Source organism: Mus pahari, chromosome 1 (genome assembly GCF_900095145.1).
Source record: "Mus pahari chromosome 1, PAHARI_EIJ_v1.1, whole genome shotgun sequence".
Lineage (NCBI taxonomy): Eukaryota > Metazoa > Chordata > Mammalia > Rodentia > Muridae > Mus > Mus pahari.
In genome coordinates, this window is record NC_034590.1 from 91,556,845 (window position 1) to 91,579,591 (window position 22,747).

The 22,747-nt window shown below is 45.4% G+C and overlaps 1 protein-coding gene across 1 annotated transcript in view; it reads right to left on the minus strand.

Annotated features, from left to right (window-relative positions):
• The window catches only part of Cog7 (component of oligomeric golgi complex 7), a 73,774-nt gene that overhangs the window by 39,573 nt on the left and 11,454 nt on the right, over window positions 1-22,747 (minus strand). The window contains exons 5-9 of the mRNA XM_021199366.2: window positions 19,395-19,477; window positions 18,247-18,369; window positions 11,147-11,345; window positions 6,129-6,256; window positions 4,828-4,982 (exon numbers count right to left, since the gene is read on the minus strand). Of these exons, the coding sequence (XP_021055025.1) occupies window positions 4,828-4,982; window positions 6,129-6,256; window positions 11,147-11,345; window positions 18,247-18,369; window positions 19,395-19,477 (688 nt within the window). The remainder of the gene's footprint in view (window positions 1-4,827; window positions 4,983-6,128; window positions 6,257-11,146; window positions 11,346-18,246; window positions 18,370-19,394; window positions 19,478-22,747) is intronic.

The window sequence follows — 22,747 nt, forward strand, 5'->3', positions numbered from 1 at the left end:
TTTGTATATATTGGATATTAGTCCTCTATCAGATTTAGGATTGGTAAAAATCCTTTCCCAATCTGTTGGTGGCCTTTTTGTCTTGTTGACAGTGTCTTTGAGGCATGGTTTTAAGGGAGTAAATTCCCTCCTTAAGTCCTCAGGAGAAGTAGGAAGAGGCCAGATAGGGGCTGTGTCCTCTGGAAGTCAAGAATGCTTATAACAGCTGTGAATCACAAGAAGTCTCACCTCCCTCCCTCCCTAAACCAACAGCTCTAAGAGAACAGAGCAGACTGTGATGCCTGGGGCCTGGGAAGAAAACTGTGCAGCAAAGAGAAAGGCCACCCACACACTCACTGTGAAGAGGAAGAACCGACACAGACACCCCACAGCCGCAGATATCCCACAGCCGCAGGCACCCCACAGCTGCAGGTACCCCACAGCTTGCAGACACCCCACAGCCTGCAGACACCCCACAGCCGCAGACACCCCACAGCCGCAGACACCCCACAGCTGCAGACACCCCACAGCTGCAGACACCCCACAGCTGTAGACACCCTACAGTTGCAGACACCCCATAGCCACAGACACCCCACAGCTGCAGACACAAAGACCTCCCAGGCATTAGCTGAGAAAGCTGAGAAACTACAATTCCACAGGGAGCAGAGGTCTCAAGAGCAAACTGTCAGTAAAAGTTAGGAGACATAACTGATTCAGTTGTGAGAAATTAAACAACTATCAGCAACCAGCTACTATGACAAGTGTGCCAAGGACAGGCTACTGATAGGAAGCTTCCATGACAGAGCCCCCGGGATGCTGAACAGGCAGGAAACCTCATTGCCCTTCAGTCCAGAATTCCAAACACAAGTGTAAGTTTTATCACTATATACATATATAATACTATACCCTTCATTTCACTTTCACAATACACAGCTTCAGGTGTCTATCACCAGAGAGTTACTCAATGTTGAGGATGTCAGCTATGATCTTTTCCTCCATAGGCACAGCCATCAGTTTACTCAAAGCAAAGACACTGAAACTCAGGGGAGCAGTGGCCAGCACACAATCCTGCCTCCTCGGTGCCAGAAGCAGGCTGGGCCCAGGATGATCCAACTCCAGCACAGCATGCATGCCACAGCTGTGAAGCCACTTTCCTACAGCCATTTGTCAGGCAGCTTAGCGTGCAGGAGCAGAGCTCAAGTCAGGCCATTCCTGTTGCCTCACCCTCCCTACCCTGCTCCAAGCCCGGCTCTCCCCTGACAGTGGGAAGAGCTCACCCACTTGAACCCTGACAAAATTAGCTTCAACTCCATTATAAACTCAGTAATATCGGTAATATCCAAATTCTAGTGACAATGACCTCACTGCCCCATATTCTTTTGTATACAGTAATTTTTAATATAAATGTGAATTATTTTGCAATCATAAAAACAACAGAAGAAAAGTAAATCTGGTCAGTGCTCAGAGGGGTAGGAGCTAAAGAGAGCGCATCCTGTCAGCACCAGGCCTCCTCTGCGGAGAGGTGACAGATAATGTTTTAGACGTTGATGAACTCTTACTTATTTGCCAAGAATCAGAAACTCTAAATCAAAGGGTTCCAGCATGCTACTTTTGTAGAAAGGACTAAAAGCAGATAGAAGGGAGGTGTACTTTTACATTTTATATTGGGGAGAACTATGTCTAAAAGCATACTTGAGTTTAGATCTAAAAAATAAAATAAAAAAAGCTTTCTGCCCACAAAATCCTGGTGGCAGCAGGACAAAAAAGAGATTTAAAAAAAAAAAAAAAAAAAAAAAAAAAGGAGAGGGGGCTGGGGTTGTGTGTGTGGGGGGGGGAGACCTGGAAACTTGGCTGCTCAGTGATCAAAAGCACAGTACCGCCATGGTAGGCAGCTCACAACCATCTGTAGCTCCAGTTCCCGAGAAGCCAGTGCAGCTTCCTGACCTCCATGGAGAAGCAGGCATGCAATCAAGGCCAGCCTGGTCTACACAGTGAGTTCCAGGACAGCCAAGGCTACACAGGAAAATCCTGTCTTAAAACACCAAAATACAGGCTGGTGAGATGGCTCAGTGGGTAAGAGCACCCGACTGCTCTTCCAAAGGTCCGGAGTTCAAATCCCAGCAACCACATGGTGGCTCATAACCATCCGTAACAAGATCTGACTCCCTCTTCTGGAGTGTCTGAAGACAGCTACAGTGTACTTAGATATAATAAATAAATAAATCTTTAAAAAAAAAAAAAACACCAAAATACATACATACATACATACATACAGGCAAAAAACATTCATACACACAAAATAAATAAACCTAGAAAATAAAACTAAGGAAGAAAATACTACACTCACTATTAATGCTTCTCTTTCCAGAAACACACCTGGGTTTATGTGGACAAACCTCTACCCTTATGACCTCAAAAGGGTTGCCCAGGGTGGGGCTGATGGCCACAGCCAAGAACACTGGGCTCACAAGGGCGAGCCTGGTATTTCTGGAATGACAAGAGTTCCCTAATATCCTAAGCAAAACAGCATTCAGTTCAGTAAAGGAGTCTGGAAATGCAGGGCAACTTCATGAAGAATCAAATTACCATGGGGAGGTCCCTGAAGAACACCACAATTTATTTGCAGCTCATCGAGTTCACAGCTGGGTAAGACTGTTGACTGTCTTCCTTCCCACACCCCCAGGTAGTGTGCACAGCACCTTCCAGAACTGTGAAGTCTCCAGGTTAGCCGAAGCTTCCCAGCTGGAACCACGTTGGTTTCTCCATGCACTGACTCAAATATATGGTGCTCTCAGCAGTGGAGTCTCACTGTTTTAAAGGGCAACCAGGAGCAACAGTAATAATTTGTATTGTTTGGAGGCGTCTATGGTACTCCACTGACCAACAACTCAAAAAGACACAGCCCATACCAAACACTGCTGGGTTTGGTTGGTTGGTTGGTTGGTTTTTATTTGATAGCGTATGGTGTCTTGAGCAAGATAGCCCACTAGCGTTACAGCTACATGAGTATTATGGGGACAATCAAGCACTTTCTAAGTGGGTTTAAAACCTGATTCATAATATGGAACTCATGTACTGCCTTGAACTGTTAGCAAAGGCAAAAACCTGTGGTTGGCTAGGGCACAGGTTCTAGGATAAACCTAATATTGTCACTCGACTAAATGGACAGAGTAATAAACTGTCCTCTAAACTATCATCTTTAAACACATGGGTTAGTGCACCTCTCAGTCCTCACCGCAGAAGGTGTTTTTGCTGTAGATGGAGATTAACACAGAGACTCACAGTCAATGTGTAAAGCGTAAGAGACTGTGAAGTACTCAGCTCTGAATGAAACAACTATATCACACTCCACCCAAGACCCAGGGCCATCGGGGGAGAGGACATGGAAAGGCTGCAAGAGTCAGAGGTAGCAGACGCCTGCAGAGAAACAGTGTGTGCTGGACACAATAGAGCCACTGCACACGTAAGCTCACTGTGACTGCACCACTGCTCACACCTGCACAAGATCAAGGCTGCCAAAATCCAAGCACAGGCAGGAGCGGGTTGGGATGAAGCTCTACCCCTAGCTGAGGAGCTGTTGGCAACTGAGGGCTGCTGGGAGAGGTTTCTTCAGGGATGCAACCCCAAAGAGGCTACCCATGCACCAGTAAATGGCCCAACACGCATGCATATACTGGCAGTACTAAGTAGACATTGGGTATAAAAACAAAAGCACTCACATGATAGATGGGAAAGTGATGGGGTAGAGACGGAAATAATTGTGGGGACAGAAACAGGGGCCGGGGGGGGGGGGCAAGTCTGGTCCAAAAACATTACATAAACACTGGAACGTGTTGCCCCCAGGACTCTCGCGCCTCAGGTGCCTTGGTCAGAGGATCCAGCCCCACACTTCTTCCTTATTCTTCTGACAAAAGTGTGACTAAACTTTCCCTTTTTTCTTTTCTTTCTTTCAGAAAAAAGTTTTTGGTTTTACTTCTTGGGCACTGGGTATTTAACCAAAGTCCTCATGTATAAAAATCACTCTGCCTCAGATGGCACCCCAACCTCCTCAGTAACAGCCACCTCCACTCTCCTAGGTTCTCCCAGGCAACCAAAACTTGTTCTGGTTTTCTCTATAAACCTGACTGTTGGGGCATTTCAAACAGATGGATGATGGTTCTTATAAGTAGCTTCTTTCACCTAGATGCTATTTATAATCACTTTTTAATTTTACTTTACAATTTTAATTAATTAATTTGTGTGTGTGTATGTGTGTGTATGTGTGTGTGTGTTTATGTTTTTGTTTTTTAAGACAGGGTCTCTCCACATAGCCCTGACTGACCTTGAACTATGAAGAGCTGATTGGCCTCAAACTCACTGATATCTGCCTGCCTCTGCCTCTGTGCTAGGACTAAAGGCATGTGACACCACACCTGGCTCAGCTGCCATTTTAACTTATATATTTAGTCACAGTCCAATGGATGGACTTGCTGATAGCTTCCAGCGCCCCACCTATGCAAGTGATGCTCCACTGTGCATCCTTAAGAAGACATCCTCTTGAGCTCAGGTACAGATGTTTCCCAGGGGTTCACAGGGGGAACACAGAATATACTCTTTTATTTTTGTTTTGTTTTTTTGAGACAGGGTTTCTCTGTATAACCCTGGCTGTCCTAGACTCATTTTGTAGACCAGGCTGGCCTCGAACTCAGAAATCCGTGGGGCTCTGCCTCCCAAGTGCTGGGATTAAAGGCGTGCACCACCACGCCCGACTCCAGAACACACACTCTTAATTGAACAGACAGGCCCCTCCAATGTGCCTGGCCCACCTCCCACCTGCCTCCCTCTGCTCCCCAGCTTCCTCAGTCTTACTTGGCAAAGAGGGATTTCAGGGCTGTCAGCAGTCCACAGGTCCCCAGGCCATTGGTGAATTTGGCACATCTGTCAACAGCTGCAGATGCCAAGCCAAAGAGCTTGTGCACAGAGTGGCTCAGCTCCTGAACGCAGTCAATCACTTCCCCGTGTTCCTGAGCAGTAGATACAGATAAGCAGAAGTTTCATCACACTCAAATGCTGGCATAGGTGGCACTAACACAGGGGACCTACCGGCATTAACATGGGAAGAGTGGCAAGGTCACTCATCTATGGCTAAACCACCTAAGAAATCAAATAGACTCCAACTGTGATGGCTCTTCAAGAGCCAGACAAAGACAGACAGATGCACACATGCATACACGCACACACAAACACACAGACAACATGGCACAGAAATTAACTTCTAGCATAAAAATACAACCAAAGTTTAGCTTGTTGTGGAGGTTTGAATAGGTCCCCCCACCTAGACTCATGTATGTGAATGCTTAGCCCATAGGGAGTGACACCATTAGTGAGTGTGGCCTTATTACAGTGGGTGTGGCCTTGTTGGAGGAAGTGTGTCACTGTGGGAGTGAGCGTTGGGGTTTCATATGCTCAAATGATAGCCAGTGTGGCAGACAGTTGCTTCTGTTGCCTGTGGATCAAGATGTAGAACTCTTAGCTCCTTCTCCATGACCATGCCTGCCTGCATACTGCCACGTTTCCTGCCAGGACAACAATAAATTAAGCCTCTGAAACTATAAGCCAGCCTCAATTAAATGTTTTCCTTTATAAGAGCTGCCTTGGTCATGGTGTCTCTTCACAGCAATAAAACCCTAATTAAGACACACATTCTCATATTCTTCATTTCTCTTCTCTTTTTCTACGGTAATAAATTGGTACTTCTGATAGGCCTACATCTGGGATAAATTTCCCTGGATTAGACACTCCAGAGGAGTGTTAACAGAGGGGGCTGCCTCCTGCAGAACAGACACAGAACTGAAGCAGAGCAGACTTCCTAGGTAGGTCACGGGGAGATGGCAGACTTCAAATGCTGTCCATGGTGGCTCGCCTCATTCTGGTTTGTTTTGCTTTGCTTTATCTTTTGATTGTTGATTTGAAACAAGAATGGAAGCACACGGGTAGCTTCACTTTATCTTTGGACTGTGTGGGTACCTGAGACATTACAAACCCGCCTGCCTTCTTCCTTCTTCCCTTTCATAGATACCCCAACCCTTCACTATGCACAGCCAAGAGCCTAGCACAAAGAACACTTGATGCATGGCTAATAGCTGTATTGCAGTGCTATCAGACATTACCAGAGGCACAGCGCTGATCTGTATGAGAAGGTTGTTCTCCTCCATGTCACCATACTTCAGCTGGTAGGGTTTATATGGACCATATACAGCATCCACCAGCTCCACAACTTTCACCAGGTTGTGGTCCTCTGTAAGGAACAAGAAATAAAAGTACCAGTAGGCAAATAATCTAGACTGGATGCTGGAAACAATAGGGAAAGGTATTCTGCTGGAACATTCCCTCATTAATCTGCTTTTCTCGGTCATGGAAGCCTCTGTCATGGAAGCAGAGTTCTGGGCTTTGTGTGTTGTTACAACTAGTGTTACAGATACCATGCCCCAGAGCCCGTACCCATCGTGGTAAGATCTCAGATTCAGGTGAAAACTCCTGGGTCTGGACATGGTGTGACACATGCCCATGTCAGGGCCTGTCACAGAGGCATTCCAGGTCATCTTCTGCTATACAGTGAGTTTGAGGCCAGTCTAGGCTACACAAGACTGTCTCAAAAAAACAAATCTAGGGATGGTTTGGCAGCTGAGAACATATTCTGTTCTTTCAAAGGACCTGATTTTGGTCCATAGAACCCTAGCACCAACCAAATGAAGTGTTTCAGTCACCTTTAACTCCAGGTTCAAACAGATCTGGTACCTCTGATCTCCATGGGCACCTGGACTCGTGTGCACATAACCACACACATAACCACTAGGGCGACTGCTATGATGCAGCAGGATTCTCACGTTAGTATCCATGCAGTGTATGATGTCAACATGTTTGATATAAAGCTAACAGTAAGAGAAAGGCTGCATTGTAGGGTGTGGGGAATTGTACAAGAAAACCATCTTTTTCAAAGATATCAATGTCACGAAAAAACAAAGATGAACTGATTGTTAGATTAGGAACGCAGAGTGGTCCAAGTGCAATGTACACTAAACTAGCTCTCAGAGGGAGGTAGTGGAGGAAGTAACTAGAAAGACCTCTACAGAACTGGCACATCTGAAGACAAACTGTATACTAGATATTAAACACTTGGGTAGGATAATGGTGGCAAACATTCTACTATAAACATATCTAGAAGCTGGGCACATTGGTGCATATCTGTATTTGCAGTACCCGAGAAGGATCAGCAGTTGATGGTCACCCTCTGCTACACAGTGAGTTAAAGGACAACCTGAACTATATAAGACCTTGTCTCAAAAAGTCAAAAACAATACAACTTTAGTATGTATACAAACGCACAGTTTAACACAAAATGCTACTCCTCAATGGAAAGGAAGATGAGCATTATCTTGTATTGTCAAGATTTTCTGTAAAAAATATATATGGCATAATGATCATGAAATCAGCCTAAGGCCAGAGGTGGCTCAGTGGTGATTATCACTGCTCTTTCAGAAGACCTAGGTTCAGTTCCCAATACCCACATAGTGGCTCACAACCATCTGTAAATCGAGTTCAAAGGGACCCAACACCCTCTTCTGTTCACTATAAGCACCAGGCACATCATGATGCATATAACATTCAGGCAAAACACTCACATACATCAAAAAATAAAAGCAAGAAAAAAATGGATGAACCTAATTTTTTTTTTTTTCCCAAGACAGGGTTTCTCTGTGTAGCTCTGGCTGTCCTGGAACTCACTTTGTAGACCAGGCTGGCCTCGAACTCAGAAATCCACCTGCCTCTGCCTCCCGAGTGCTGGGATTAAAGGTGTGTGTCACCACGCCCAGTCTAAATTATTTTTTTAAACTTGCTTTCTATTGTATAGTCATTCGTTTATTTTAAATTGTATCTTGTATATATATTAACTATTAAATAATAAAAATGTTAAAGATAAAAGCTAAAAATGTATCTGTAATATATCTGATAAATAACTGGGGAAAGTCCACTATATAAGAATCTTTCAGGAACATATACTAAATTTTTTCAACAGTGGCATTAGAGGAAACTTTCATTTGTATTATAAATTCCTTGCCAGGAATTTTTCACATATTTTATTGCTTTTTATAAGTGTACTCAATAATATATTGCTTTAAATGAATTGCTCTAAAAAATTAATGAGAAATAGATTAAGTCTCCAAACACATGAATATATAAAGAATAAGTAATCAAGAGGAAAAAAATGTAACTTTTATAATATAATTTTCAAACATTAACAACCAAAGTAAAATATTTAAGGTGATACATCTTTAATTATCTAAGAACCAGGAAATGATGGAAGGAAGAAAGAACACAGTGCTGGGGAGGACAGGAATGGGGGTGAGGTGGAGATGGGGGGATGTACCACTCACCCTGATGGACAGCAGAAGACACATGTGTAACAAGAACCTTTAAATTGTTCCCAGATTAGTAATTGCAACCCTAAACTTCTCCTAGAACCTCAGGACTGGGTCAGAAACTCTCTCAAGACAGTTTGTAAGGATTTTACTCAATAGTAGCTATAAAAAGTTAGCCACAGGGTTGAGCATGCTGGTGTGTGCCTTTAATCCTAGCACTCGGGAGGCAAATGCAGGAGAATCTCTGTGAGTTCAAGACCAGCCTGGTCTACACAGTGAGTTCCAGGACAGCCAGAGCTATGTAGAGACCCTGTCTCAAAACAAACAAGCAAGCAAACAAATACATAAAAAGTATGTCATAGTCATGAAGCAGCATTAGAAACCATGTTTTAGGATAACAATAATCTAAGAAAATATTCATTCTATTATCCTTTAAATGTGTGCGTACTTATGCACACATGTGGAAGCCAGAGGACAATGGTGGGTGTCATCCTCAGGAATGTCACCCACCTCCTTTGAGGCAGGTCTCTCACTGACCTGGAGCTCACCAATTAGGCTGAACAAGCTGTCTGGGGAGCCCAGGGAGCCTCCCACCTGTCTTCCCAGTTACAAGCATGGGATGGCATGGCTTGCTTTTCACATGGGTGCTGGGGCCAAACGCAGGTCCTCACGCTCAGAGGCAGAGGCTTGCCAACTGAACACCCCCTATACTATATTATTTTGAAATAAAAAAGAATGTAAAATTATATACAACTAATATTTCCAAATATTTTGACAGGTATGGCGGCTCATGCCTTTAATCTTAACACATATAAAACAGAGTCAATGCATCTTTGTGAGTTTAAGGCCAGACTGGTCTACATAGTGAGTTCTAAACAGGCCAGTCAGAGCTATACATTGAAACCCTGCCTCAATAAGTAAATAAAATATTTATATATTATGTGCATTATAGTATAGCATATATGCATATAATATAGGCATATAGTACATAAAATATACTTCATGCAATAATGGAGTAGTTATATATTATATAGTATAGGTTAAATATTTATAAAGAATGTTAAATATATTTTATCTATAGTATATATTAATATTTACATTAATGCTTGCAAACACTGTGTATTTATTTATTTGATGAGGCATGTCAGAGTTTTTTAAGATAGGTTTCATAGTGCAGGCTGGTTTTAAATTTACTATGCAGCTCAGTGGCCTCAAACTCACAGTGCCCCTGCCTCAGCCTTCCAAGGACCAGGAATTCAGGCGTGCATTTACATAAGAGCTGCTGGAAGGGATAGGACAGAGCATGCCACACTCTAGCTCTCTATGATAAAGCTACAGATCCCGTTCATGCTCTTTTTTTGTTATCAGGACTGTTTTGTTTTGTATTGTTTTTCAAGACAAGGTTTCTCTCTGTATCCCTCACTGTCCCAGAACTCACTCTGTAGACCAGGCTAACCTCAGACACAGAGATCCGCCTGCCTCTGCCTCTGTGCCTCTGTGCCTCTGCCTCTGCCTCTCTGCCTCTGTCTCTGCCTCTGCCTCTCTCTGCCTCTCTGCCTCTGCCTCTCTGCCTCTCTGCCTCTCTGCCTCTGCCTGAGTGCTGAGATTAAAGGTGTGCATCACCATACCTGGCTCAGTTATTGTTTTGAGATGTAGCCCAAACTGGATTTGAATATAACATGCTCCTGAGTGCTGATATGCACAACCACCACATCCATCCTTCCAAAATCATTTTTGACTTAAAACAAAGAATGGTTTGACGCCCTCAGCTGGAACTGCTAGAAATCTGAGCTTTCTCGCTGACATCAGAGGGTGGTTCTCACATCGCTAAGAAAGTTCATCCCTGGGAGGGGTGCAGCCTGCTCCCTGCCTACCTTGACCAGCCTGCTCCAGCATGGTGCCCGGTCTAAGCACTCCGGAGGCACTTGGGCCAGGGCATCACAGTCCTCAGGAAACCACCCACATGACTGTGCATCTCCTACAAGTGAGGTCTGACCAGTGAGTGTGCCACAACACCCATGAATCATCAGGAACCCGAACAATAAACACACTCCCTGGAATGTACAGGCAATTAAACACAATGTAATTAAAGAGAATAACTATTAAATAAACGAAGTCTGTGACACACAGCAGTCACATGGCAGAATGAGGCCTTCTTGAAGCAGTTTCCTGATTTGACAGCAGCATGTGACATGAGGTCTAGGTTGCTTCAAAGTTTATGATGCTTTTTACACAGCTGGAAAACAGCTGGGAAGCTCAGCATCCCACACAGTACCCGAGCGGGATACACTGGGCTCTGCCTGGGGCTGCCAGGACTGCCTACCTTCCCCACAGTCACTTCAGGCCTGCTCTGGCTCCACTGCAGCTCCTGCTGCCCTTCAAGCCCCCACCCCCCAGCCTGTGTGTTCTCTTAAACTTATTGCTTAGGTTGAACTGTCTGAGGTTCTGACTTAAAAGGAAGAGGATCCTCCCACTGAAACCAGTTGCCAGCTCACTGGCACTCATGCCTCCCAGCTCCACAGTAGGCCTCTTACACCCTCAGGTACAGTAGAAGTCTCTCTCTGTCACTGCCTTGGAGTATGGGAAGCTTCTCTTGGTCAGCACTGACTGAAGCCTGCTCCCATGCTGACAATGTTCTCATGGGAAAGCTTTCCCGTGAGCAGAGAAACACTGACTCTTTCCCTTCCACAGTTATTAAAAACAGTAAACAAATCCAGGCCTCAACAGCAAGGCAAGACCGGCCAGAGGCAGGAAGTAGGAATGCTTACGGAGATGGGGGAGCAGCGCCATTTCCAGTCCCTTGGCGAAGTGGGCGGTGGTGTCATAAAACTCCAGCAGTCTGGTGAGCTCCAGCTCTGGTCCGGCTCTCTCCACACCCGCACTGAGGCACATGGGCAGGGAGGGCACCAAGGCCCCCAGGGTCTGAATCAGCAGCACCGTCACCACCTCATGGGGGTTCTTGAAAACCTGCAGTGGGGGAGAGGGATGAGCAATAGCGCACGGAAGCACACAGGAAGGAGCCTTTCCAACAGCTGTCTCCTGATGTTCCAAGGCGGACCGTAGGACCGCTGGAAACGGGCCAGTCAGGAGCCCCAAGCTCCCCTCACTGGGCAAACTGGACAGGGACAGAATGGAAAGTGGCAGAAGCTCACTTCAGAAGGAAAGGCACTTCCATCACTAGCCCATGGGTCTACTTACTCAAGCTTACTCGGTACCTGGCACAGTACAGAGTTGGTCATCAGTGAAGAGTCAGGTGACACTGGAGCAAAATGCAACGAGAGAACAGCACAACTACAGCTGGAGGGCCACCCACAGCCTAGAGCCTGGCCTCAACTCGATTTTCTTCTCTGCACAGATCTGGGGCCCAACAGAGACCATGGACCTGGGCAGCTTAGCTGGCTCAGTTCTCTGGTCGTCTTTTCCCACTCTCTGGTCCTTGGGTCTCTTGAGAAAATTTGAATAATGGACTAAGTCCACTTAGGAAATACTCTCACCCTCCTGTGCTGATGCTGCTATAACCCAAATAGGTGCAAACATGAGATGAGATCAAAGAACTGGTCTTAGAAAAGCTGAAGGCCAAAAAGGATACAAATGGAAAACTATATATCTAATAAAATTCAAACTTTACTTAAAGTTTCCTTATTAGAAATGAAACTAGAGCAGAGCATAACAAAACTTACAGGACAGAGCAAAACAGATCAAGGAGGAGAGCCCACAGCTATAAATACACACAGTAAAGCTCTCCCATCAGGGACCTAACCTCATGTGTCAAAGAACTACAGGGGCTGGAGAGATGGCTCAGTGATTAAGAGCACCGACTGCTCTTCCAGAGGTCCTGAGTTCAGTTCCCAACAACCACATGGTGGTTCACAACCATCTGTAATGGGATCTGATGCCCTCTTCTGTTGTGTCTGAAGGCAGCTACAGTGTACTCATAGAAATAAATTATTAAATCAACAATTCTTTAACAGGATAGGTCTGCAGCTCAGTGGACAGTTCTTGGCCATCAATCATGCACGGCTCCAATTCCCAGCACCGAACAAAATTAGGTGTGGGGACACATGCCCGGATGCCCAGCACTCAAGAAACAGAGGCACGCAGAGGGGAAGTTCAGCGCCATCCTTAGCTATACAGAAACAAGGCCAGTCTGTGCTATCTGAACTCTGCCTGTAAGAACCAGAACTAGAAAAAAAGGAGACTGAACTAAGAAAGAAATTACGGAGTGTTGAAAGCAGAGACAAACAGAAAACAAAGATTCAGCACCTGAAGCTGGGTTTTTGTAAAATGTTCTAAAATTGATGTCCTGTACCTAAACTAAGGAAACAGGACAAAGTATTCGAGTTACTAGAATCAGACATGCAAGCAGGAACACTAGCACTGAGTCTATAAATATAGAAAGCAAGCTAAGTCTCTAAGAGAAAACCATGAGCAACTACACACCAGCAGCCTGAACACATGGACACAGTGCTAGAGCCACAAGCCACCAAAACCCACTCCAAAGGAGAATGAAGGCCCAAAATTGAACTGGTAGCCAAAAGTGCCCAGACAGCTGGAGTGGTGTCCCAGGCTTGCAATCCCAGTTCAGGAGTAGAGGCAGGAAGACCAGGAGTTCAGGGATAGCCTAGAATACACAAGACCCCATCTCAAAAAACATCCAATAAAGATCAGAACTGGTGAGCTCTACAAAATATACAAAGAATTTAGACCAACCTCCCAAGACATTGGAGGAGCATCTCACAATATGAACTGTGTCTCCCTCAAATCTCATACTAAACTCTGACCCTCCAAATGCCTTAAATATGACTCTATTTGGAGACAGCACCTTGTAGAGATAATGAAGGTACCATGGACGCACACGGGAGGCTCTGAGTCTATCTGGCTGAGTCCTCATTAGAAGACATCGGCACAAGGAACACACTTGGGAGGGAGACTTGGAGGGAAGAGGAACATCTACAGGTCAGAAGAGAACACTCCAGCCCTGAGCACAGCTTGATCCTGAACTTCTAACATACTAAATTTTGATACTACTACTGTTGTTTAGACTATCCAGTCTGGTAGAGAAATGGCTTAGCAGTTAAGGCATTGGTTATTCTTCCAGAGGACCCAGGTTCAATTCCCAGTACTCACATGGAAGCTCACAACCCTCTGTAACTCCAGTCCCAGAAGATCTGACACCCTCTTCTGGCCTCTGCAGGCACTGCATGCACATGGGGCACATACATACACATATACAGACAAAACGCTCAAACAAAGAAAATAAGAATAAAATCTAAAAAAAAAATTAACGATCCAGTCTAAGGAATTTTACTATGGCATCAACCAGCAGACTAACAGACCACTTCCTTGCTCATTCTGTGCAGCCAGCATTTCAAGAGCACTGGCAGGAGGCAAGAGAAGAATGCTAAGACATTTAACAGGGAAAGTGTCATCCTGACAATGAATGGTGCTCAGAAACTGGGTATCATCTCATGAGAAGAAAGGTGGGAGGGAGAGAAGGAGAGAAAAGAAAAAACATACAGGTCAACTCAGAATGAGTCAAAGACCGCTAGCAAATGGTCCAAGATATGCTCACACTTTTTCCTAAACTCTCCAAGAATTTACAACACTTCAATGGGCTTTTTTTTTTTTTTTTTTTAACTTCATGGCTCCTACTCTGTACTCTGCTTAGAGTCACCCTGCTGGAGTCAGAGAAAGATGGAAAAAGAACCATAAAAATACAACAAATAACTTCATGGCCACATGGCCACCCCACTCCACTCTTCGTGTGCTGAGTGCCGCATTTGTTGACCACTCTCACTTGGAACTTAAAAGCATCCCAGGGCTCGGAGGGTGAAGGTACTCATCTTGAAAGCCTGACACCCGATTTTAATCTCCAAAACCCGCATAAAGGTGGAAGAAGAGAGTGGACTCCACGAAGCCGTCTTCTGACCTCTACACACACATAAACAAACAATTCAAAGCACTACAAACTGAAATTCATTGTTTCCAAGTGACCTCTCACCCATGGCCCTCACCCGCCCTGTTTGCACTTTCATTATTTATGGGGAATGGCCGCAAAGCCTGACAACCTGAGTTTAGTACCTGAGACCCATGGGTCGAAGAGAGAAGTGACCTCCACAAGGTACACAATGACATGTGCAACACCCCCCATAAATACATTGATTGATAGATAGATAGATAGATAGATAGATAGATAGATAGATAGATAGATAGGCAAGCATCTGCTCAGAGCTGGGGATAGAGACCAGCGCTATCACTCTTGGCTGGCATATGCAATCTCTGGGTTTGTTTTCTAGCTCCCACAAGCAGATACACAAAAACCCTTCATTCAAACTATACACTGGAATAAAGTGTCTACAAAACATATTTGATAAAGAACTTTTATCCAGAATAATAAACTTCCTAAACTAAATAGTGCAAAGCAAATAACCCAATTTTTTTTTTAAGATTTATTTATTTATTATATGTAAGTACACTGTAGCTGTCTGTCTTCAGACACACCAGAAGAGGGCGTCAGATCTTGTTACGGATGGTTGTGAGCCACCATGTGGTTTCTGGGATTTGAACTCAGGACCTTCAGAAGAGCAGTCGGGTGCTCTTACCCACTGAGCCATCTCACCAGCCCACCCAATTTTTTTAAAGCAAGCAAGAGACTCCTTGAGTATACATGTCACAAAGGAATGCATGCAAACAGCCAATAAGCACACGAGTGGGTGTTCAATATCTTTAGTCATCAAGGAAATGCAAATTAAAATCACAATGAGATGCTACTACACACCCACCAGAAAAGCTAAAACCAAACAGAATGACAGTATCTAACATCAGCAGGGATGTCCAGCACACAGGGTCCTCGAACACTTGGTGAGAATGCAGAAGGGATGAGCACTCTGGAAAAGGCCTGGCAATTTCTTCTACACCAAAACATATCTGCCCTCTCTACCCACAAATCCACTCTTGGGTATTTACATGTAAGAACAAAGATCCCTTGTGAAGCACTGTTCAGAGGGGTTTACCAGCCTCACACAGGATCAGACCAAGTGTCTATCCAAAAAAGGGAGTGGGCCACATTTAATCTCAGCACTTGAGAAGCAGAAGCAGGAGAATCTCTGTGAATTTGAGGCCAGCCTGGTCTCAAAAAAAAAAAAAAAAGGAGGCAGGGGAATAGAGAGGGAGAGAAAGCTTGTAAGCATGCACATATATATGCATCCACATGTCACAGATTCAGCAATAAAGAACAAACCATCATACAACGATGCACAAATCAAAAGTCTCATCAAAATACCAGTTCACAAACTACTCCACTGTACAGAACACTAGATAGACTAGTTAAATTATGTAATCAAAATCATCATCAACAGCAACAGGTAATATATATGTATTTTAAAGTGAAGGATGTTTGCAAATTACCTTTAAATAAACCAAAAAATAAGTAGTCTCAATGAGCAGATAGGTGTCACGGAAAGAGGGAGAAATTTGCGATAAAGCATACACGGTAAAGTGTCCATTGCAAAGCCTCGAGGTGTTCGCTGCACAAATCTTTCAGCTTTTTATAACTGGAGGTTTCTTTCATAGTGAGTGATGACACAGGACTAGGACACACTCAGTGGCAAAGCATCATGTGTTTAGTGTGCCCAGGGCCCAGGACAGGAACAAGATTAAAAGTTTCACTTAGTATACTGGGGAGGAATGAGGACATAGCTCAGTTAATAGAGTGCTTCTACTCTAAACAGGCTTGACAGGACATGCACCCAGGAGGACTCTACCCGCTACGCCTAAAAAACAATAAAAACAAGAGCAACAACAAAAACAGGTCTGCTGATGCATGACTATAATCCCAGCACTGGGGAAGCTGAGGCAGGAAAATGGCTATGAACTGGAGGCCAAAGTGAATTCCATTTTTTTTACACAAGGTCTCTGTTGGGTTAATCAGTAGTGCACTGTGTAAAGGCTGACTTTGTATGAGTCAAATGTTAATTTCTGTACGTGCAGAGAGTGGAATAGTGGCCAGACTTTGGTATTGTTATTTTTATTGATCATTACCAGCCTTAGTATTTTGTAAACATGCACCTCCATCACCTTTTGACTGCTTAATAAAAAGCTGATGGCCAATAGGTGAGGAAAGGCCAGGCAGAGATAGGAGCTGTGGGAAGGGTTCACAGACACCAGATTCACCAGCACAACGTGGAGGTGGAACAGGTGTGGGGACTGGCTGACTGAGTGAGAGGTAACAGGCCACGTGACAAATGTGGTATAGAATAGTCAGGTTAATTTCAGATAGACAAGCTAGCTAGCTAGGAAGCAGCCAGCTAAAGCCTAAGCTGTAATGAATAGTAAGTCTCTCTATCACTATTCGGGAGGTAGCAGGTCAGAGACAGTCTGGCAATAGGTCTCACTATGTAGCCCAGGCTGGCCAGAAACTTGCTATGTAGACCAGGCTGGCTCCAAACATACACAGCTCCACCTGCCTCTGCCTCTACTACCATGCCTGTCTACACAGTAGATTTCAAGCCAGCCTGGACTATGGAGTAAGACCTTGTCTCAAAACAGTAACAAAATCAATTATAAAATCATCAGTTTTTAAAAAGAAAAGAAAGGTAAATCTGGATCTAGTACAGGCCCGTAATTCCAGCTACTTAGGAGGAATAAGGCAGGAAGATTAAAAGTTCAAGGCCAGCCTGAGTAACTTAAGAAAATGTGTCTCCACATAAAATAAGAAAGATGACCCAGAGTACAGCTCAGTGGAAATGTTCTGGCCTCACATATGTGAAACTGCAGATCTGATCCCAAAACCCACTAAAATAAAAGGAAACGACAGGAGGAAATGGGGGTCCCAGCAGCATGTTACTCTGTCTCTCTGGCCTTACTTTGCACTAGCCCGAGCTTCAGCAGACTTCTGCCTGTCATACCCACCTTCAGTAAGAAAAAAGGACCATGAGCCAAAGGTACAAATGAACACGCCTTCCAAAATCAAGGCTGAGAACACACAGGACATGTTCATGTATAGATGTGAGTAGCTTTTATCCTTGTGATATGAGACATTCAAGAGGCAAGGATGTGTGAATGAATGTGGATGGACAGGGACACTGGAAACTGGGAACTAAAACTGGGAGGAACTGGAGGCTGAGGAAGGAGGATCACTTGAGTCTGAGGCCAGGCCTGGCTACCTGGCAAGAACTGTCTGAGGAGTGCACAGGATGAAAAGAGAAACAAAACAAAATGCTTTAGCCATCGTGAATGGCATAACCCCACACAAGGGATTCTCCCCAGCTAGAGTAAAGTTCATTCCAGCCAGTGACAGGTGATTACCTAAGTCATGACTATCTGTGAAAATAAGCCACCAGCCCTGACCCACCAGCACTCCCAAGTAAGATGGGCTTTTCCCCTCCCTGAAGAGCTGTGTGCCTCTGATGTCATACAGGGAAGGGTGGCTCCTACCCTATGGCTACAATCGCCTGTGGACTGAGAGAGGAAGGGGTGGGAGGTTCCCTCTCAAAACCTAGGCCTCACCCCACCCGGCTCAGAGGTCACCTCTAAAATGAGACTTTTCCTCCAGCTCCGTGTGAGAACAAGGGAACTTGACCTGAACCTTAAGATGAAAACACTCTGACCCCTCCACCACTTGACTAGGGGCCCTGGCTTTCGACAACACCAGAGGCTCCCAGCCGAATGCTGGGGACACCGACTCATTAGATTCCGTTTAAGATACAGAGGAGAGTGATAAGAAGAGTTTCCTTGGAGACCTAAAGGGTTCGCTGACGTGGGTTTATAAGTCTATGTGTTAACCCCTTGGGTAACAACAGTGCTTGATCCAGCGCAGTCCCCTATTCCCATGCCAATATAGGCTTGTTCTCCAATGATGAGCTGTTACCTGTGTGGCCCACTGGGTTTGTGTGTGCCACGCACCAAGCAAGGCATCGTAGAGGCCAGTGAGCTGCCGGTCCAGTGGAAGGTCACTCTGACATAGCTCTTGCCAGGCTGCTAGAAGCTGTACCTGCAGGGGCATAGCAAAGGGGGTATCTTACTAGGTACCCCAAAACATGTCGGGAAACTGCCCCATGCCACTACAGAACTTATTGCTGCCCACTGTCCTGAGCACATAAGTACCCGCTGAGACACATCCACTTGAGAAAGAGCAGAAACAAACGGGCAGGGCATAGGTTCCTGCTCTGGCCATCATCTAACCCTGAATCTGCCAACCTCCCAGCAACGCTGTCCCCTCTGACTCCACTCAGTGCTTCTGCCAGGGTCACTGCACTCCCCCACTCAGTGCACGCCACTGAGCTTCCACCAGGGTCACTGCGCTCCCCCACTCAGTGCACGCCACTGAGCTTCTGCCAGGGTCACTGCACTCCCCTGGAGAGCTTTCAGAGGGGCCATTAGTGTGTGCTGACGCTTCATGCCCTGCACCATATGACGTAAACACATGCAAGAGCCAACAAGATGGCTCACTGCATAAAGAGCTCCCTGGAGCCCTGGCATGCCTGGAACCCACATAAGGGTAGAAGGAAAGCAGATTCAATAACGCTGACCTCATACATACACATGCAGCATAGCTTGCTTGTGCCTGCACACACCCACCACACACACTCATCATCATCATCAACAACAACAACTAAAACAAACAAAAAAACGTGAGTATTGTGCTTAAAGGAATTAAGGTTAGCTCTGCAAGTTGTAAGGTGGTAGTCTAGCCCTTGAAAATATAAAATTCTTATGGCTTGCTGAGAGCAAAATGAAGCTTCCCTAAGACACGATTTGCTTCTAAAAATCTAAAATAGAAACAAATTAAAACAACATTTTAAGTCTGTAAATGAATCCAGGCTGAAAACCCAGGGACTTGTTCCAAGAGACAACTAAAGGCATCTATTGAGTGGATCTAGAGCGCCCCCTACTGGTTTTCAGTAAAAGAAAAATGACTAAAGGGCAGAGTCTCTAGTTTTGCCTTTCTTTGCCTAGGAAAGGTTTGGGTCCCATGGTAGTGGCCCTCCACAATCATAACTACCTCCAGCTGCTTACCTTGTGACACTTGTAGTAGTATGCAAGGAGCTGGGGCATCCGGTCGATTTCAGTAAACACCTTCACGAATACTTTAGACTGATCTAAAGAACACAAAATGTGCATATGCTGTTACCAGGTTTCCCAAGGCGGCCAAGGCAAGCAACTCACTGATAAATTTAGATATCTGTCAATTAGATTCGGAAGTTTCTACTGGAATAACTGCTTTAATTCAAACAAGAACATCATAAGCAAAAGAAATAAGGGCAGACTATAGCTACCAGACACTGCAGGCCTAAGCTTATTAAAGTGATATACCAAACACCATTAGTACAACGAAGGTTAGCTGGGCCTGGTGGCACGGGCCTGGAATCCTAACACCCAGGAGGCTGAGACAAGAGGATGACAGTCTGGACTACAGAACACATAAAGCAATACATAAAGAGACTAGAGAGATGGTTTGGAAGAGCACCAGCTGCCCTTCCAGAGGACCTCAGTTGGATTCCTAGCACCCACGTGGTAACTTGCAACCATCTAGTTCTAGAGGGTCCAAAGCCTCTAGCACTTTTAGTCTCTATGGCACCATGCACAAACATGTGCCCAGAGCGAGCAAACACCATATACATAAAATCATAAAGTTATTTTATTTTTGAAAATCAAAAGGAGGTCTGGGCAGTGGTGGCACACACCTTTAATCCCAGCACTTGGGAGGCAGAGGCAGGTGGGATTCTGAGCCTGAGGCCAGCCTGATCCACAGAGTGAGTTCCAGGACAGCCAGGGCTACACAGAGAAACCCTGTCTCTAAAACCAAACACACAAAGCATCCAAAGAGCATGCTGTGCACTGTGCGCCTGGCTGCTGGCAGTACAGATGAGGGCAGGCTGCGGACCAAAGCTGGAGTGTACCAACCATGTCAGGAGGCTCTGGGCCTTAGTCTCCACTTCCTATTGCCCTCCTGGTCCTACTTCCCTTCCCTGGTCCTGGCCCTGCCCCAAGCGTGAACTCTCACTGATGGAATATAAAGTAAGTCATCTCATCTATCAAGTTCAGTTCCTACAGGTGAGGAACCAGCACCTCCAGCTTCAGTCAGTTCTGCAGCTGGAAGCCATGGGGAGCTACATGTGGTGCTGACTACTAACTGTTCTCATCCACAAAAACAGCCACTTATTCTGACGCTATGAGTGCTTACATGGACTGAAGAACACAGAGCAAGCAAGCCTTCTATTAGATGCCAGAGAACAATCACACCCTTGGCTGCTACGGGCCTTGCTGCTTATCATGATCTAGCATGGCCTCCTGGGTCCTCCCCAGTCACCCTGTACTGGCTCCCCTTCAAGGCCTGTCATGCCTCCCCTTCACAGGGCCCACACTGCACTTACTACATCAGGCTCTTTTTTTTTTTTTTTTTTTTAGAGTAGTCCTGGCTGTCCTGGAACTCACTCTGTAGACCAGGCTGGCCTCAAACTCAGAAATTCGCCTGCCTCTGCCTCCTAAATGCTGGGATTAAAGGCGTGCACCACCACGCCTGGCTGTGCATCAGGCTCTTTATGTAACCGCTCTCTTTCTTCCCCACAAGCAGAGAAGCTACACGAGGCCAGTGCCATTCCCTGTCTGTGTCNGAGGGAGGGAGGGAGGGAGGGAGGGAGGAAGGGAGGGAGGGAGGAAGGAAGAAAAGCAAAAGCAAAAGAGAAAGCGAAAGCAAAAGCAAAAGCAAAGCAAAGCAAAGCAAAGAAAAAAGATTCAAGGTCAGCCAGGAAGCTGGCTCATGGATCAAAAGCACTTATCATGCAAGTTTGATTCTCTGATTTAACCTGAACCCAGGTTCAAAGCCATACATCTCTTAGAGACAGAGACAAGAGAATGGCTCCAGTCATCTAGCCTAGAGTATGCAGAACAGAAACAGGGAGTCCCTGTTCAGCAAAGTAGAACAGATAAACTATCAAAAGCTGTCCTCTAACTTTCAGAACACACGAAGTGGCATGCCCACACACAGAAAAGAAGTTCAAGGTTATCCTCAGGACATAGTCAGTTAGAGGTCAGCCTGGGCTACACTACACATTCTTTTTTTTTTGGTTTTCCAAGACAGGGTTTCTCTGTATAGCCCTGGCTGTCCTGGAACTCACTTTGTAGACCAGGCTGGCCTCAAACTCAGAAATTCGCCTGCCTCTGCCTCCTAAATGCTGGGATTAAAGGCGTGCACCACCACGCCTGGCTGTGCATCAGGCTCTTTATGTAACCGCTCTCTTTCTTCCCCACAAGCAGAGAAGCTACACGAGGCCAGTGCCATTCCCTGTCTGTGTCAGCTTCTTGCTCGATTAGCACAGACAGTTGCTGAAAGTGCACGGAACTGTACTAAAAGGGTTACTTAAGTAGCACTGCCAGGGGACAGTTACTGGAAGTGCATGGAACTGTACTAAAAGGGTTACTTAAGTAGCACTGCCAGGGGACAGTTACTGGAAGTGCACAGAACTGTACTAAAAGGGTCACTTAAGTAGCACTGCCAGGGGACAGTTACTGGAAGTGCATGGAATTGTACTAAAAGGGTTACTTAAGTAGCACTGCCAGGGTGGCAGTGTGGGCAGGAGGACTGAGAACTCAAGGCCGCTCAGGGCTGCACAGTGATGTAGTAAGACGCTAGCTCAAGCAAACCAAAGGAAGACAAATTAGGTCGGCTGGCATGAGGACCATGGGATTAGCAGAGAACAGGGAACGGAAAAGGAGACCAGCAAAGCCAGAAGTCTAAGCAAGGCAGCACACTGAAAAATCCTCCTAGACCTAAGTACAAAAATAAACAAACAACCCCCAATAATGCTTAAACGAGAGAGAATGATTAAACATACACAGTGAGAAATGAAAACCAAGACAATACTTCTGAAAGGATAATAGGAAAGTACCCTGGACCATTATAAAATAACACATTAGATATCCTTGATGAAAATGATAAATTCCTCCACACAAACTACCAGAATTGAATCCCAAAGATGTTCTAAGCTGGGCACACTGGATTGCTCCAGTGTGAGAGCAACTTGATCTGCACAGCAGTGCTAGCTACGCAGCAAGACCCTGTCTGAAAACAAACAAACAAACAAACAAAAAGAGAGGGTAGAAGGAAGGGGCTTGGTCCTAAGAACAACATAAAACTATGTACACTCGACATAACAGGAGGCTCAGAAGTTCACGGTCAGGGCTGGAGAGATGGCTCAGTGGTTAAGAGCACTGGCTACTCTTCCCGAGGACCCAGGTTCAATTTCTACACACATATGGCAGCTCACAACTGTAACTCCAGTTCCAGGGGATCTAATACCCTCACACAGACATACATGCAATCAAAACACCAATGCACATGAAAGAAAGAAAGAGAGAGAGAGAGGGAG